This window comes from Corvus brachyrhynchos, unplaced genomic scaffold (genome assembly GCF_000691975.1).
Source record: "Corvus brachyrhynchos isolate BGI_N302 unplaced genomic scaffold, ASM69197v1 scaffold136, whole genome shotgun sequence".
NCBI classification, from domain to species: Eukaryota; Metazoa; Chordata; class Aves; order Passeriformes; family Corvidae; genus Corvus; species Corvus brachyrhynchos.
This window is the reverse complement of record NW_008239080.1, coordinates 9,907,977-9,926,552: the sequence shown is the minus strand read 5'-3', so window position 1 is coordinate 9,926,552 and position 18,576 is coordinate 9,907,977. Positions and strand designations below refer to the sequence as shown.

The window sequence follows — 18,576 nt, the reverse complement described above, 5'->3', positions numbered from 1 at the left end:
ATAAATAACACAAAAGAGGGGCCTGTTTCTTGACATCTTGACAGCTGGTCTCCTAGACTCAAATAACATGCCCATGTATGTGTGTTTCCTCTAGATTGTACCTAGGTGTTACCTGAGAGATTATTATTAGCCAGGTGTTAGGACAACTGTGCTAACAAACATACAGTAGGAATGGCTGTGTGCTAGTACTCAGACCCTGTGTTTGGGTTGTCTGTAGTTTAGCAGTGTAGATGTAGCTGAAGACTATTAATTATAGTTAGAAGTACTATGAATTTAGGACCCTCACCAAAAAGAAGTTAAACTGTAATCTACCTCATGTAAGTATATAAATTTGTTATGTAATACATAATATAATACATAATATGCTATATATATGTTATATGCTATATTTGTACATAATATATATTATATAATATTTTTAACATAAAAAAATGTTAAACAGCTAAAGAATTAGTCCCCCCCAGCAGCGCTCAAATCCCGTAAATAAGCCATAAAAGGGTTTCTGAAGGTCCATTCTGCATATTTTATAACACTGTAACGCTGTTACTCATACTGAGCAACACATTTTCTAAAGCCATTTCTGATGTCTGGGCTGATTTGCTTAAACAAAGTGTATTACAAGTACAGCCCATAGTGAAAACACAGAGACCCACCACTTTAAAATACTTCTACTTTCTTTTTCCACAAACACTGTAAAATACTGCTGTGCTGTTATATTGAATTCTATATATGACTTTGAGCTTTGATATATACCTAAAAATCCACTCTAATACTTGTTTATGTCATCAGGAGCTCTCTGACACTTAAAGCATCTGTTCCATGCCGGAACAGTTATTTTCTCAGTAAAGAAAAGAACCCCACAAAACTCCTAAAATTGGATTTGTAAAACTATCAAAATTACTAGTGAGGTGGCATGAGGTGGCAGGGAAATTTCAGTTTTCTTTTTTATGCTATAAGTAGAAGGTAGTTCTTACCTGGAATTCAGTAAGATCATGGAATTGTTTATGAGGAGAGACTCTCAAATGTCATCTAGTCCAGCTGCTCACTCACTTTCAGGTTACCTATCCCTATCTCTTTGACAGAGGCTTGTCTAATGCACCTTTAAAGTCTTCTCATGAAAAGTCCAGGTACTTTGGACAAGAACCAAAGTAATCTTCCTAATCTTGCTGCTTGCAGTTTAAAAGTTTCTCTTATATTCCTGAATTTTTCTTCCTGCAACATTCCCTTTAGATCATGTATTCCTTATTGCTATTTAAAAGAATTTTTTGTTCTTTTTCTAACTTTTTCTTTTCTAGTTGTTTCATTTCTTTCTTGAATGGCAGTGCACAGACTGGAGATACTACTCCAAATAAAGATTTTTCAGTGCTGAATAGAGAAACTATAACTCCACCTTCTGAAAGGCATTTTCCTGCTTACATATCCCCTTCTATTTGCCCTCTAAAACAAAAATTACACAGTTAAGTTCCAAGTTTAGTCCTTTTTTATGCCCATATTCTTTTTCTGAAAAGCTGTTTGTCTTTATTTTTTATAGCTAAATTCTTCAGAGTTATAAATCTTACCATATGGATTTAATGATAAAATTGTCAATAACAAAATGTTTAGTCTCCTGACCTTAACTCACTTCATGTTAGCTACATTTTCTTATACTCTTGTAATATTTAGTGTAAGTGCATCCTCATTTGAACAATTATTTTTCTTAAAGAAGTGATCTATGATTTATGGTCTCTACAGTGTTTTCAAAACATCATTGGAATTATGTAGTGTGTAAAGAAGTGAAGATTATCCTTCATTTTAAATGATAGATAAAGAGATAACAAAACCACTACAAGCCAAGACCATTGCCCTCTCCCTAAAAAACCCCAAATATCCAAACCTGTTAAATATTTCACAAGCCTTCCTTAAAATACGTTTTTAAACAATAGCTTAACAATAATGAAAACAAATAATTGAGATTTAAAACTGGGAGAAAGAGCCTGACCCTCTTCTGTGACTTACTAAAGACACTGAGGACTAATGTAATGTGACTGCAAAATACTCCCAGTGTCAACAAAATATTCTTCCACTTTTTGATATAGAAAGAAGGTTTCCTTAGAAAGGCCAAAACCTTTTGCAGGATTTCCAGCATAAGTGATGGATTCCTTGCCCAGAGTCTATAATTATTTCATCCTTCTGCAGAATTTTAGTCTTACATGTCGCTGTGAGTTTCTGTGAGTTAGCAATGATAGTTAATGAATTGTCTTACATTGCTTTAAATAAAAAGAAATGTACAGGGTCTCAGAATCCTCAGAATAGAACGTGCTTCATTACCCTTTTCCTTCTACTGTCTAGATTTCTACCGGGTCCATTTGACAGTGGAATTTTAATTATCTGTGGATATATAGACATTTAGATTGGGATTTTTAAAGAACCCTGAGGGAAGGCTTTAGGTGCCTTGAAAATGGCAGTCTTTCCATGAGAAATCTAATATTTATCCTTATAAGGTCTGTAACAGGTATTCAATATGCTTTTCTGAAATGTGTTTACCCACTTTGGAGAAAAACTTTTCTAAAGGTTTGGATTTTTCCCCCCCCCGTATATTTGCTGAATATCATCCTTTACAGATTTTATGTTCTTTCATCACTGGTTAACATCAAGTAGGCTGGAAAGGTAATCAGAGTTATTTGTAAGGCTTTCCACTCTTTTTTATTATTATTATTTTAAATGGTAAGATGTGTTATAGGGAAAATCAGTATCTTGAAAACTGAGAAAATCCTTAAGTCTCAAGTTAATCCTTAAGTCTTCATCTTTCCTTGCTCTGCATCTACAGCACAAGAAGCAAGCTACATAATTTGACTGAATATGAGTATTTTGTCATGGGTATTTTGACTATGGTAGGAAATTGACATGATTATGCCTTTACATTGAAATTTATTTACTAGTGTAAAAAGTATCAAGAGTATAGTAAAAAATAATTACTATAAGTTAGACTGAATGGCACTTGAACAGTTAGGTGAAGGAGAAGGAAAGTATAGTAGGGAAAAACCTAGTACCTACAAACATATAAACTCTCACTTATTTGTAGAGTATCAGGATATTTTTGGCTTAAATATTTCTCCTGCCAAGTATCATTCATCCTGAGAAGTTCCTCTTGGCTGCAGCTACCTAGTTCACAATAAAAAAAAATTCTTCTGTCAGGGAACAAGAAGCCTGATCCAAAGTCCCTTGGTGCCACTGAGTTTTGGATTATTTTGAAAGATCATGGCTCACGTATAGTAATGAAAAAATAAAAATCCTGATGTTAAATTATGAACCTGAATCAGGCTCAGTGAAGCAACTTTGATGTGGGGCTGGTGAGTTAACTAAGAGACAAGAAGCCTCTCTTGCTTGTTGGAAAATCTTAAACTGCATGGATTTTTCCACATGATTAACTTTCCCTTAAAAGAGAGCTACTGAGATCTAGCTAAGCAAGTATGCTTCAGAATACTAATGTCACTCACTGTGTAAGGCAGGTATTGCTGTATACAGCCATGAGGGGAAAATGACCTAAATACCACATACACCAGCTGTATTGTAAAGGCTGAAGTTTTTGAAAGCAAGTACAGTCAAAATTATAGTGGTACATTTTGGCCTCTACAGGGACAGCTTGCAAAACTTCATTATATTGAAGTGAATTTCCAATACTTGAAATATTTTAGGTCCTGCCTATGGTCTCATGATATGTGAAGTTAGAAATACGTCAGTGGTTCTTCTGTGGAAAGCTCCTGTGTATGAAGGCAAAAGCCCTATTACTGGGTATTTAGTGGACTATAAAGAAGTAGATGCAGAAGACTGGATCACTGCTAATGAGAAACCTACTTCAAAGCGCTATCTTAAGGTAACATTTTAATTAATTAATATTAATACAAATATTAATATAAAACTGAGTATTAAAAGTTCTTATTGAGTACAAAAAGGATATATATTCGAACAAAAAAGATATGTATTTGAACTTTGGCTTCTGCTAACATCTTCATATAAGTAAACAAAATAACTTCAATTGTTTTTTAAATTGACTTTGCTCTTTATCTTGTTTAAGGTCACTGATTTACATGAGGGCCATACCTATGTTTTTAAAGTTCGTGCAGTGAATGATGCTGGGGCAGGCAAGTCATCTGAGATATCTGAACCAGTGCTTGTTGAGGAACGGCCAGGTAAAATGAACTGTTTAATCTCCTCTGCTTCTAAAATACTATAATACTTGGAATTGAGTTCAATCAATCTAATTTGATATTGTATCACATATAAGTATTTCAAGAATTAAGAAGGTCTTAGCCTTAAAACTTAAAGAAAAAATCATGCAGATACAGATATAGTGATAAGAATTTGTTCCTTACTGTAGGAGTTATTTGATAATCAGGTATTTTGGTTTTTATTCGAACAAGGTGCAACTTGGTGTGACAACACATTTTTTAAAGCTTCAGGAATGATAATAAAATTGATTTATTTAAACTTTTTGTGTGTTCTCATATTCAGTTATATCTTATTGGTTTTTTTCTCAATAAGCCTTTATTAGTATTAACATTCCTTTCTTGCGTGTAGAGTAAGAAACTTACTAGCATGTGTTGCCTAGTCAGCATATGACATAAACCTGCTCTAAGACCTGCTAATAAAATCAGTATCTTTTAGGATAAAATAGGTGCGGGCTTTATTAATTTATGATTTGTACCTTGAAAGAAAAATGCAGCCTTGACATTTGAGTTGATTCCTATTTTGCAGGAACAAAAGAAATATATTCAGGTGTGGATGATGAGGGTAATATTTACCTGGCTTTTGAGTGCAAAGAAGCTACAGATGCATCTCATTTTGCATGGGGTAAATCTTATGAGGAGATTGATGATTCTCATAAGTTTAAGATTGAAACAGAAGGAAATCAGTAAGTCATGCCAGTCTACCAAAATATTAGAAAATTTTCATGTTAAATTTCTTGACATGGTATACTGAGCTAATTATATTCTTCTTCATTAATGATTTTAGTTCTAAACTGTACTTCAAAAATCCTGATAAATCAGATGTGGGAACTTACTCTATCTCAGTTAGTGACACAGATGGGGTTTCGTCCAGCTTCGTTATGGATGATGAAGGTAAGGTCCTTATAATTTCAAGTCTTTCTTCATTGTATTGCCTCAAGTGCACTGAAAATTGCCCAAGAAAAAAAGAACCCTACAACTCTCACATTATTTTCTATGCATTAAGAAAAAACAAAAAAGAACACAATGCAGTCTTCGTGTGATTACTTATTTTTCTGATTATCATAATAATGAAAGCTGAGGTAACTTCAGGCAATATTTTCTAGATAAAGATAAAAAACATGGCAAATTAGAATTGTTTTCTTTATGCTGGGATTATAACAATGTTTGCAAATATACCTTACACTTTCAGTTGTGCTTGAGGCTCTAGATGCAGTATCTCATAATCGAGATGCAGGAAATTAGTGAGAAAAAGGATGATGCTTTAAAAAGATCTAAATACATTGGGTCAAATTATCATATGGCGTACATTTATGTTAGTTTTGCTATATTTCATTGTAGCTATTTTGTTTCATTGGCGTTGCAATTAATTTGCTTTAGTCTGACTTTGCTCTATCATTGAGAAATGCTGACATAAAAAGCAAAGAGGAGAGTTTATTTTATGCAAAATAAAAATTACTTTGGTGTTTCCCAGTCCTCAGATGTAATTGCTATGCCCAGTTCCTCAAGTATTGAAATCCCTCTGCTTCTCATCCTACTAAGTCATTTATGGAGAGGAGATGAGACTAAGTGGGAGTCTGATAGAAGGCAGGACTATTATCACAGTGAGAAACATGTCAAACCACCCTTTCCAAGTAGGTGTTGAGAAGAAATCCATGTTCAGATTAAAAAAAAAAAAAAGATTCTCCAGGACATGGAAGATTTATGAGGACTCTTAGTCATTAGTTATGACCAATATGTGCTTTGTAATTTTCCATTGCATTTAATCATGAGAATTGCCATTTGACTAAGTTTTGAAGCATCACTCTGAAATCACACTGTAGGTCTTGTCACCATCAGATCTACCTTTGAAGTTTTTTTTGTATAAGAGCACTGAAGGTGTTTCCCACCCCATACTTGCCTATGTCTTTCCTGATCATATGTCACTCAAAATTACAATTTTGTTTGTACTGGATCCCTGCACAAGTATCAGATTTTGCGTCTTAGCACTGAAAACCATTATTTCACTGCCCATTTACTCTCTCAACAGCTATAAATTCTGCAATTTTGCAAAATCCTCTATCATGTCATAAATCGATGCTAATTTTCTCTGGTCTTTACATTATCTGTAAATTTGGAATTGGCAGTAATGTTCATTTTCCACATCTTTATTGGTAATGACTATGATAAATAGGATTAGTATGAAAATCTAAAAAACTGAATTCTAGACTCTTGAACAGCCCTGTTGAGGATCGAGTGCATTCACTAGAACTTTCTGTTTTGTTTTCAGACTAACCTGTGCTTGATCTTGTTTTCTGCCACAGTAAAACAAGAGTTTTAGGAATAGTGCGAGAAAGGAAGTCAGCAGATAAAGGAACCTTGTACACTGCTTAGAAGCTATTGTTTCCCATCTTTCTTTTGTATTGCTGTTTTCAAAGTTTAAAATAGATTTTGGGCTTTGTTTAGATTCCCTTGCATAAGAGAGTATACACTAAAATGCGTGCAATAGGAGCATTTGCCAAATCCATGTATCAGAATTTAAATATTTTATGAAGCGTTGTGTACTCATATACAAGCTTTAAGGAAATAACTTTGCTGATGCTTATACTTTCGTTGACACTCATTTGCTGTCTGTATTTTTTCAGAATAAATTAAAACATGGACATTTTTCTTATTTTCAGAGTTTGAACGTTTGATGGCATTAAGCTATGAAATAAAGAATCCAAGTAAGTTGAAGATCTGAATTTATTGGATATTTCTAGAAGGAATATAATTACATACCAATGACTGGAGTCCCAAAAAGATTCTTCCTGAGACAATGGCAACTTCATTTTTCATGGCAGCTTCATTTACCGTGGAACACCTAGCTTCCTTATCTTTTAGTTTGTTTAGAAGAATATTAGTTGACATCAATAAAATCATTGTTCCTAAATGTCTTTTAACTTTAACTTGACAATAGATTATAGATTGTTACTAGGATTACCAAATCCTTACACAATGTACATACAATAAGTAAATTCTCTTCTCCCTTTGAGAAATTAATTAAAAAATCAGCCAAAGGCTGCATTAGAGGACTCTTCCCTGCTTAAAATTTATTCTATATCCAGAAATCCATAAATAATAAGGAAATTTACTAACATTTTACTATGATGTTCCTATTTCTCACAAGGTTTCATGCATTATTGACTTTTGATTCTTTTCTTTTTGTAGCAATACCACTGAAATCAGAATTAGCTTATGAGGTTCTTGATAAAGGAGAAGTTCGTTTCTGGATTCAGGCTGAAAGCTTATCTCCAGATTCTACTTTCAGATTTGTTATTAATGATAAAGAAGTCGAAAACAGTGATGTAAGTACATATTGAGCACTAACATAAGTGATTTTATTTAATAAACCTGCAGGTTTCTATTGTTATCATAGAATCATAGAGTAATTTAAGCTGGAAAACACCTTTACAATCATGGGTTCCAACAGTTAACATAACACTGCCAAGTCCACCACTAAACCATGTCCCTAAGGGCCACATCTGCTTGTCTTTTAAATACCTCCAGTGATGGTGACTCAACCACTTCCCTGGGCAGCCTGGTCCAGTGCTTGACATCCCTTTCAGTGAAGAAATTTTTCCTAATACCCAGTCTAAACTTCTTTGGCACTGCCTGAGGCCATTTCTTCTTGTCCTATTGCTTGTTACTTGGGAAAAGATACTGATCCCCACCTGGCTGCAACCTCCTTCAGGCAGTTGTAGGGAGCACTATGGTCCCCCTGAGCCTCTGTTCCTCCAGGCTAAACCACCTCACCTCCTTCAGCTGCTTCTCATCACACTTGTGCTTCCAAACCTTCACCTGCTCCGTTGCCCTTCTCTGGACACACTCCAGCACCTCAATATCTTTCTTGCAGTGAGGGGCCCAGAACTGGGCACAGGATTTGAGATGTGGCCTCACCAGTGCAGAGTACAATCACTGCCCTGGTCCTGCTGGCCACATTACTGCTGATAAAGGCTAGGATGCCCATGGCCCTCTTGACCTCCTGGGCATATGCTGATGGCTCATGCTCAACCTGGTGTTGACCAGCATCCCCAGGTCCTTTCCCACTGGGCCACTTTCCAGCAACTCCTCCCCAAACCTGTTGTGCTGCCTGCAGTTGTTTTGACCCAAGGGCCGGACTTGGCATTTGGCCTTGTAGAACCTCACACAGCTGGTCTCGAGCCATCTATTCAACTGGTCAAGATTCCTCTGCAGAATCTTCCTACGCTCCAGCAGATCAACATTCCCACCCAGCTCGATACTTTCCTCTAGATCATGGATAAAGATATTAAATAGGATTGGCCCCACTGCTGAGCCTAGGAGAACATCACTTGTGATATCCACCAACTGGATTTAACTCCTGTTCACGACCACTCTGGCCCTGGCCATCTAGCCAGGAACCAGTGCACACATCCAAGCTGTGAGCAACCAGTTTCATCAGGAGAATGCTGCGGGAAACAGTGTCAAAGGCTTTACTTAATTCCAGGTAGACAACATCCACAGCCCTTCCTCATCCACTAAGTGGGTCACCTTGTTGCTGAAGGTCATCAGGTCAGTATAGCAGGACCTGCCTGTCACAAGCTCATGCTGGCTGGGCCTCACCCCCTGGCTGTCCTGTGAATGTTGCTTGGTGTCTCTCAAGATGTATCCGCTTCTTAATATCCCGTGGCACTGAGGTCAGGCGGACAGACCTGTAGTTCTCCGGATCCTATAGTTCCTTCATGTCATGTTATTAAGGTGTGATAATACCTGAAAGGAAGGCCAATCTTTAACTCAAATATTTTTTGCAGTACAGAATTCCTGTTTCAGTGTGAGCCTATTTGTACTGGAAAAAGAGTTGGACTCTCTCTATCCATTTTCGGTAACTAGATGATCCACAGCCAAACAGAAGGAGAATTTACACACAGACTGGTGTTTAGCACAAATATTTTAGAAAAATGGCTTAAGGAAAAGAAAAGGCTGCTTCAAGTACAGTTTTGGATTCCGTCCAACAAGACATTGTTCTCTGAGGCTCATATTACTAGTTTTACATATAATGTGGAAGGCACCTGACAATGCAGCAATGTTCACAGACTTTAAATTTTTATACAGCATCACTTTCTATTTTGTTTTTAAAATTTTGGCTTGGAAACTGGGCATTGAACAGCTACATAGAGATGAAAGGATAGGCCACCAGCTTCCTGCATTTTTATAGCTCTAGGAAGACCTCTCATATAAAGGGGCATAAAAAAGCTCTCAGATTGGGCTGAGAAGAAAGCAAGGTCATGCCTTTGCAGGGGAAGAGTATTGTTCATCTACAGGCCATAAGCACAGCACTAGAAATACGTTTTCCTGTGAAGAATTAATCTCCAGTGCAGCTGTTTGAAAGATTCAGTTTATTCCTGAGAATGCAAATCCTGGTTTGGGTCAGAGAAGTTTTATCAGCATTTTTATACCATAGAAAAGCAAAGAGCATTTACTTTAATTACATATTGACAAGTGGAAGAAGTAGTGTTTCTGAGTAAAATACTTCTCTTTTTTTCTTGCTTTAAGAAGTAATAAACCATAGAACTGAAAACCTGAATATTCATGCCTAAGATGTATTGAATTGACAATACTCTGTCTTGGCAATGTTCATGGAAAAGAATGAGCTATTTTTAGTTCGCATATGTTTCGGAAGTGTTGACATCAGAGAAAGTCTTGAAATGAAGCTGCATTATTTCACCTCTTTAATTAGTAACCCACAGGTGACATTTATGTTTGGAGACAGATGATATTTTTGTGGAAAGTCACATAAAAGCCTAATATTTATGATGCCCATAAAATCATTGAACTTCATCTTGCTTCATAATGGCAATAGTTAGAAGCCTAATTGCACTCTAAAACCTGTCTGGAGACTGGGCTACAGTCACTGAACATGTTCAATAGACCATTATGCTGCTGAATTGTGGCCTGATTCTTGACATTGGCTGAAGCGATAAATTTTTCCTGCTAGGTCCTAACAGGGAGTGTTTTTCGTAAGATTTCAAAATAAGCTAAAAATGGAATGAACTGAGCCCCATTTACTTAGATTTTATTTTGATATTTTAATATTTCATTTAATAAAAGTAGTAAATTTAAAAATAGTGTGATAATGAATCAGATTAAAACATATGTCTTGCTTTATTTTTTTAACTTTTCTGCTTCTGGCAAAATTTACTTAACGTTCTCCCTGGGAACTCATGAAGTAAATGCCAGTGTGGTCCTTCACCTCTGTGGGCAAGAGACTGTAAGCAAGAATTTGACTTTTGCACATTGAAGTTTGCACTTTTTGATAGTTTGGGTAGGTTTATTAATGCTCTTTTTAACCTTCCTCACCTATCACTGTAACTCTTACAGAGGAACTCTTACATAAGTGGATTTTCTACTTAGTTTCCCAGTTGATTTAATCTTGTCTTGTTCTTTGACATTGTGTCTTTCTTTTCACTATGTATGGTAAATTGTGTATCCAAATGAACATGCGTATCCCTTAAAAAATTATTATCCTGGTCAATCTGTTGGCTGACTGCTTTGTTAATTACATATCTTTTCTTTTTCTTCATTCTTCTGTTACCTGGCTAAGACTTAAAGGATTTATAGATTTGAAAATGCCAGTACTGAATGGTAAATTTCTTGACTATGTCTATACTGTTCTTCCAGATGTGTAATCCATACAACAGTGAGTCTATTTTTGAGGCTGGGCAAGACATGTCCCTTAAGGCTAAAGCAGATATATCTGTGGTGTCATTCCTACTACTTTTGGATCTTAGGGAACTTAGAGGTTCTTTAATTTCAGTAAGATCCTAGAGAATTTAATAAGTGGCATTTTTACTAGCTTTTTTTACGTTTCTTCTTTCGTCTCATCCCCTAAACTTTATCTATCTGTTATTTTAGAATCATTTTTTACTTTTGGAGACCAATAAACAGGTTTATCAAAACATTCTCTTTATAAGACATCATGTCTCCTTTTAACAGTATGTATAATACCCTTGAAAGTAACAGGGCTTTTAGTAATTCACTGAATAAAAGAGGATATTAGTAAAACATGGTTGTATCTAAAACAGAACCTGCAAATTCAAAACACATATTTTGCAAAGATTGTCCAATATTTGCCTACAATTTTCTATTTCCATGATGATGCTTGCCAATAATTAATCTTTCTGGAATATTTAATAGAAAGAAAACACATAAAGGACACAAACACTGAAAAGCATATTTAACTTTGAATTCAAGTCAATATTTGGTGGTTTGTGTATTCTGCAAACACTTAAATGGGTAACTATATGTTCTGACAGAGTTATACCTCTCTTTTGCTGGACTTGGCAGATCCTTTTTGGTTCCCAGAAGCCCTGTTGAGTTTGCACAAGCTACTTTTCTCATGGTCTTTTGCTTTATGGTTCTTTGAAAATTACACCTAGCATTAAATGAGAAAATCATCATACCCTTCCAAGATTAACTCTTTTTACTAAGAAAATGAGATCCACTACTGACTACTATGTATGTCTCAGATATTTAGTAGGGACGACTTTTTGGATTTGGTGTGATGGATTTATTTGAAGATCCATATTTGTGTCGAGAAACATAATATTTCCAGTTGTTTCTGGACTCTGCTAGGAATTGCGCTTCTGCCTAGAAAACCCCCTTGTTGAACTGGAAGCTGTAATGCAGCTAAAGGTGGGCTGGTAGGCTCTCCTTCAAATATGCCCAGTGCCATAAACTATTGTTTTCAAATATAAACCATCCATATTATGATGACTCGAGGATTCCAAATGCAGCTGCACACAGCGGTTTCTGTCATCACTGGGATCTTGTTGTACAACAGTAAATAAAATCACAATCCTCTTTCCTTAGTTTACAATTAAAAGGACATGAAAATGGTTGACTGTGGAGGCAGGAATATAAATCATAATTTATTCAATAGGAATCATAAGTAATTTGCACTATACTAAGGAACTTATTTCTTTATTTCAGAGGCATAAAATAAATTGTGACCGTCCAAATGGCATTATAGAAATGGTGATGGAAAAATTTACAATTGACAATGAAGGTACCTACACAGTACAGATTCAGGACGGAAAGGCCAAAAACCAGTCTTCATTAGTTCTCATTGGAGATGGTATGTTCATTGAAACATTGAAACATTGAAACTTTGATGAAGAAATGAACTTCAATTATTCTTTGAGTAATTTTGTGACTAACTCATTTTTCATTCACCTCTTCTAAAATTTAGCTTTCAAGGGAGTATTGGCTGAGTCTGAGCTCCAACGAAAGGAATTTCTCAGAAAACAAGGTAAGACAGAGCAGATTGGTGACTTTAGGTGCAGTTTACAGCTAATGATTTATCCCTGGTCAATACTAAGTGCTTACAGTTTCCATTCTTTATTAGAAGATGAGTATATTGTACAATTTTAGGAGACACCTGAATCCTTGGTGGTTCTTATTTTCCAACATTGTCAATTTGTGACAGAACCTTCACTAAGTAGAGAAAAATTGAAAGTTCTCACAAAAGGTTATCTTTGCTCAATATTCATGAGAAGTGTGCCTAATGTAGGCTCTGATCCAACAGAACATTTAATTACATTTAGTTTTAAGCATACAAGTTGTCTGTTCAATATAATTGACAGAAGAGTAGACAGCCAAGACAAGCGGTGCCAGACAAGGAAGATTAAAAGCTTGACCCTATAGTTTCTATCCAGGCAAAATTCCAGGAACTAAATGTATATTTGTTGCGTAGTTGCTATACAGCTGTAGAGTTTGTTATATGCTCGTTATCTATATTGCTTGCAGCTGAACGAAGAAATTACTATTGGATACCTAATTCAGTATTCTATCCCTGTGAAATCCTTAAAAAATCGAGCTTGAGCTCTAGTTTGTAATTTTCACTTGGCACATGCCTTTCAGGATGAAACTAACAATAATAATTAAAAATATTTTTCTAAATAGCATAGGTAAGATTCTATATAAAAGTAATGTAATTCTATTTTTTTGTTTAAGGTTGTTTAGAACTGATTGAAGAAAAAAATTACACCACTTACAGCATAAACTGACAAAATCTTTCAATTCTCAATGATTTAAGTGAAAGTCTTGAACTTTCTAGGTTTGGGTATTGGAATTATGGGCCCTGATCTTGCTGACACAAAGACATATATATTTATTGAGATAAGTAAACACAATAATTTTATAAAGGCTACATATGTCAGCAAGTTTTCATCAGGATATTTTTCTTTGCAGAATTGGAACCTTAGTGGGGAAACAGAGTATTTTCTGTTTTGCTTGTAATATTTAATAGATTTTTAAACTTTACATTATTTGGGAAAAACAGTGTCTGTCATGGGTTTGTTGCTTTTACATTAAATACATTATTTGTACATTTGTTTGTAGCTACTTTGTTTCTTTCCTCTGCTTAGTTGACAATTTGGCACAAAGGTATTCAGTAAACTGATTTCTCTCACTCACCATTTTACATTTTGGAATATTACTTGATTCATACCGAGATGAGACTCAGGTTTCTAACCTGTCATGTAGACACTGGGTCAATATGATAAAAACTTGCAGGATTTTCCTTCTATGGGTAGTCCAGGAGTTCCCTCTTGCTCTGGTGTAAGGATGTTGTAATTATCATCCTTTTTCTTTCTTTCAGTGGATCTTTCTGATATTCTTTGTTCTACAACATTGCTTTAAGACTTTTTTGTTTCTTAGGTCCTCACTTCTCAGAGTTTTTGCATTGGAAGGTTACAGAGGAATGTGAAGTTTTACTTTCTTGTAAGGTAAGGAAATATACTTTTAGAAAGTGTTGGTGAAAAATTGAAGTAGGAAAATGTGAAGAAGGATTTAGATACCTTTAAAATCAGAAGTTTCATATGAAAACTCTTTTTTATTATTTAGAAAATTTTAATATGGGCATTTCTGACTTACTATTCTTCAGCAGTAGGGTTAATGAAAACAAAAAAAAAATAGGACATTTCTAAATGTATTATTAGGTGGTCCAATTCTTTATAAAAATTGTGAGCCATAAGAATAATTTACACAAAATATACATCCCTTAAGGGTCCTTCTTCTTCCTCAAAAAATAGCTACAAAAAGCCAGAGTTTCTTCTTTACCATTTTCTGATTTCTCTAACAAAGCGTCTGTTGTTTAATCAGCTGTAATCAAATGTGCAGCAAAGACTTCTAGAATTAATGTTATAAAACACAATTTTAAAATTATTTTTGGCTAATGACTTTTAAATTTTAGGTAATGTGTATTGATTTCAGTGTAACTTCTGCTATTAACATCTTGATATGCCTTTCTGAACGGATAAATTTTCATTTGTTTTGCTCTTCTAGTGTGACTAATTAGAGGTCTGAATAACTAAGTAAATTGAATTCAAAAGGCATCAAACCCTTCTTCTTTCTCTTTTCCTGTAATGTGGACTCTTTTGTATTAATTTTCTCCTCTTCTTTTGAATAACTTTTGGCTTATAATTAAACTATCTTGAATGATTCATTATGAGCAATTTACATGCACATTTGTGGGATTTTTTTTCCTTTTTTTTTTTTTTTTTTTGTTTTTTTGCTGCTCATTAACTAAGAGACCCTTAACCTCAAGTTATTCCCAGCAGAACTGACCTGGTGCTGAAGCTGCCATTCCATGTGCTCCCATGTTAGGGCTCAACACTCATTAGCTAACACAGTACCTTTGCTGGTTCTGAGCTGCATTGCTGAGTACTTTATAATCTCTTCATGCACGTGCCTCAGGCATGAGCCCTGCTTATCCTTTCGTTCACACTGGGAATTAAATGTTGCTGAACCAGTTATGCTAGTGTTAATTCTCTACAAATTAATCTGAAATTATCCTTCTTTCATTGACTCTTGAGCCCATTTATAGCAATGAAGATGTGAAAGGCTGAGCATCTGATTATTTGCTTTTCACCAGTGTGCTTTTTGTTCACAAGGTCAGAACATTTTATGTAAATGAAATCTAGGATGTGGGCTGCTTGTACACTCATCATTTTAACTATGCTATTGACCTTATAATGTTTGTTATTGTTAGTATGTGACTGGCCATTAGGTTCACATGGTACTGTTGTTTATAGCTGTTTAACTTATATTTGTACATAGGAAGAGTTTGAAAAACAAAGCCTGGATTTGTCCTTCAAACTCCAGGTACCTGATAAACAAGTCAGAAGTGTGGCGACTCTGATCTATTTCTTTGGTAATAAGAAAAATCAAGGAATCATCTCTGCCATTCCAGGCCATATCGTAACATTTGACCCAGGTCTCTTTCAGGCTATTTTTAGTGCTCCTCTGAAAATCAAGGGAGTTTTTACCTCTTCTAAGAGCCTGGGATAATGCGAAGGAAGTATCTGTAAGAGAGGGCATTTTACCTTGACTTTCTTAAAGGCTGTAGCAGGACATAGGGAAGCTAGGAAACCACATCAACTGGAAGCTTGTCTAGGGCAGAGGACTGACTGTATGGTCCAGGCCCATAACAGTAATGATGGACAAATACGGATTGTGCTATAGAAGAGTATATCAAATGTTACCTCACATATCCCTTATTTTCGGTGTGATTGGACCTGACTGACTTTTGATTGACTTAGTATTTAGTACTGAATTAGCTGGGATTGATGACTGTGTTCTTGATATTGTAGCCCCTCAATGCCAGTGGAACATGGTTGCGCATTTGAAAGATAATTTGATGGTGTTTGCTTTTTGCATTTTGTTTTGTGTTTATTTTTCTTCATATGCCAGCAAATACTGTCATTTTTCTTCAAGTAATTCTAAATTTCAGAACATTCAGAAGCTACTTGCTCTTGCATAACTTTGGCCCTTATTTGTACTGTGTCTGTTAAAAGCAAGATTCTTGGTGTGTGGCTAAACAGTGAAAAAAGTAACATTTCATAGTAAATGTCAACATGAAATAACTTCAGCACTGCAAATTGCATGTGTCTGAAACTCAGTCTATTTATTGTCAGATTGAGTGCTAACAGTCTTTGATGAAAAACTGTTGAAAAGCATTAAAGGCTTGTTCCTTCGGGCTTTGCTCAAATAAAATTGCCACTCATGTCATAGGACTACAGGAACAGCCACTTCGTAGTTACTGCTAAATGTAAAATGCTGCTCACTTTTCTCTAGAAATTCATTGCTTAGGGCCAAGCGGTGATCTCAAATACTCTCAGAGATCCATAGCAACCACACTGGTTATTAAGCAACAATAGATATGATTAATTTGAGCATGTTTCATAGAGATGTCTAGGAAACAGTATAGAAGACCCTCCTATCTGTCATCTCTACAGAGAGCTTTCATAGAACTGTTCATCTATGGAATGTCTTCTCTAATGTAAAAGGGTTAGAAATTGGCTCATGCTTTTTCCTCCAAGGAAGCCACTTGAAAACTATTGCAGATCTGTATTAAGTTCCAGGCTGCCCTCTAGCCATTTGTTCAGTTTTTTGCTTTTTCTTTAAGGAGCCTTTTTAAAGCAACTGCCTGGGGACTAAGAAATATCTTGCCAGCTCTGTCCTTCTACCAAAGCCACACTGACTGAAATTCAGGCTACACATGAAAATACCATTGCATTTTTATGACTTTTAGAAGGGTGTGGGGATAGTGATGTCAAATAAACCATAGTGTTTTTGAAAGCGAGTGGAAAAAATACATATATTGCCAGGGTTGCTAAAAAGAACTGCACTTTTAGCTTCTTTGAATTCAGTTTGGGGTAATTTATCCAGCAATATTTTAAGTGTATACAATACACAATCTTTATATAAAAATTAGAACAGTGTTTGAGGTGCAGCTGTACTCTATTTATGCATTGTTTTCATGAGCTGCTGCTACTACAGCAAAATTCATGCTTTCAAACTACTGCTCTGCATATGCACTACATTGTTAAACCCCTTTTTGCTGGGAGAGACTGCAATTTCTAGGATTCCTCAGATCTTTGTATGCCCCATGGGAGTCAATGTAGAAGGTTAAATAAAAAAGGATTTTTGGTGCAGCTCACAATTTTGAAGTCTTGGATGCTGTCAGAATAGTAATTTCAGCTGCTTTCTGCAGCTTAGCCATGAGAGACATTGCTTAGGTAGCTAGGATAAATCTCCAAATTGGCTGAAGACTAAGATGGGGCCTAAGTTCTGTGTTACAACTCTCTGAAGTCACAAGGCAAACACAAAAAGATAAAGGAGAGTTCAGAAGCTCTAATTTCAAAGATACTTCTTCTCACAGCTATCTCTAGACAAACCGCAAGCACAGAGCTAGGGTGCAAAACCATTTAAGTGAAGAGATTGCCAGGATTTTCTTTAAGGATTTTGCAGGGCTCTGAACTTGTAACCTGTATACTGTGCTGCAAAGAAATACTGTAGGACTAAGATTTGCTTAGTAGGACTTGGTAGAAATTGTTTTTTACTTAACTTTTTTTGACATGTGTTACAAAAAAATGGTTTCATATGTTGAAAGTACCTATGTTACTTCCCACAGTTCAATATCTTTCCTCAGGACATAGCCTTATAAAAGGCTTATGTGCCTTTTCTGTTGTACAGGTTGCGAATACAAAGAAGGAGACTGATTTCAAGTGGTATAAGGATGGTTCTGGGGTTGAGGTTGTGGAGCTGCCTGATCTGCAGAAGGGAGAGTGTCACCTCAGTATTCCCAAGGTACTGTATCACCTGCCAATTACAAATTACAGCTTCTGCTGACACACTATAGATTTTCCAGACAAAGCAGTAAACCAGCTGTCATGATTTCTTTGAACAGTTGTAAGAAAAAACATATTTTCTACCCTTCAATTAGCTGGTGAATTACTATTGCTAGCAAAGAGTATCTGGTTTTGTTATCAGCTCAGAGTTCATGCTTAAGTTGCTTCAGAGTCCTTGGGTGAACTCTCTCATTTTTTCTTACTACTCCTTAATTTTTCAATTTGTTCAAGCACCTCATTTTTGACAGTGTTTCAGTTTTATTGCTTAAAATGAATAAGTTTGAAGTTTATGGCTTCTTAAGATTTATCTTTATGCAAACAGGATAACCCATCTTCTATCTGAAACCTTCAACTTATATAGTAGCTGCCTTTGTGAAGTGACAAAACCTCCCAGATTGAGATTTTTTACTTTCAGTAATGTGCATTCCATCTAATTTTTTTATTTATTGGCTTCATATTCTTCTAATTTCCTTCCTTCATTTCCCTGGAAAGAGGATACTGTCTTACCAGTGGCTTAATTTTTGTTGAGGAGAGTTTTTTTGGGAGGGTGGTTTCTGCTTGTCTTGGATTGCTCTTGTTGCTTGTCATTCAATTATATGATACTTGTGCTATGGTTTATGTGCTTGTGGATTTGTGTAAGTCTAAGTATTAAGTCATCTCCAATCCATATATAACTGTATATTTTCCTTCAGGTTTTAAAA

General features: G+C 35.5%; 1 protein-coding gene across 2 annotated transcripts in view; it reads left to right on the top strand.

The window, feature by feature from the left end:
• Nucleotides 1-18,576, top strand: part of MYOM2 (myomesin 2) — a 78,222-nt gene that overhangs the window by 47,926 nt on the left and 11,720 nt on the right. For both annotated transcript variants that reach the window (XM_017739339.1, XM_017739338.1), the window contains 10 exons: nt 3,675-3,853; nt 4,055-4,169; nt 4,735-4,891; nt 4,993-5,099; nt 6,866-6,910; nt 7,395-7,531; nt 12,174-12,318; nt 12,433-12,492; nt 13,902-13,969; nt 17,721-17,834. In XM_017739339.1, the coding sequence (XP_017594828.1) occupies nt 3,675-3,853; nt 4,055-4,169; nt 4,735-4,891; nt 4,993-5,099; nt 6,866-6,910; nt 7,395-7,531; nt 12,174-12,318; nt 12,433-12,492; nt 13,902-13,969; nt 17,721-17,834 (1,127 nt within the window). The remainder of the gene's footprint in view (nt 1-3,674; nt 3,854-4,054; nt 4,170-4,734; nt 4,892-4,992; nt 5,100-6,865; nt 6,911-7,394; nt 7,532-12,173; nt 12,319-12,432; nt 12,493-13,901; nt 13,970-17,720; nt 17,835-18,576) is intronic.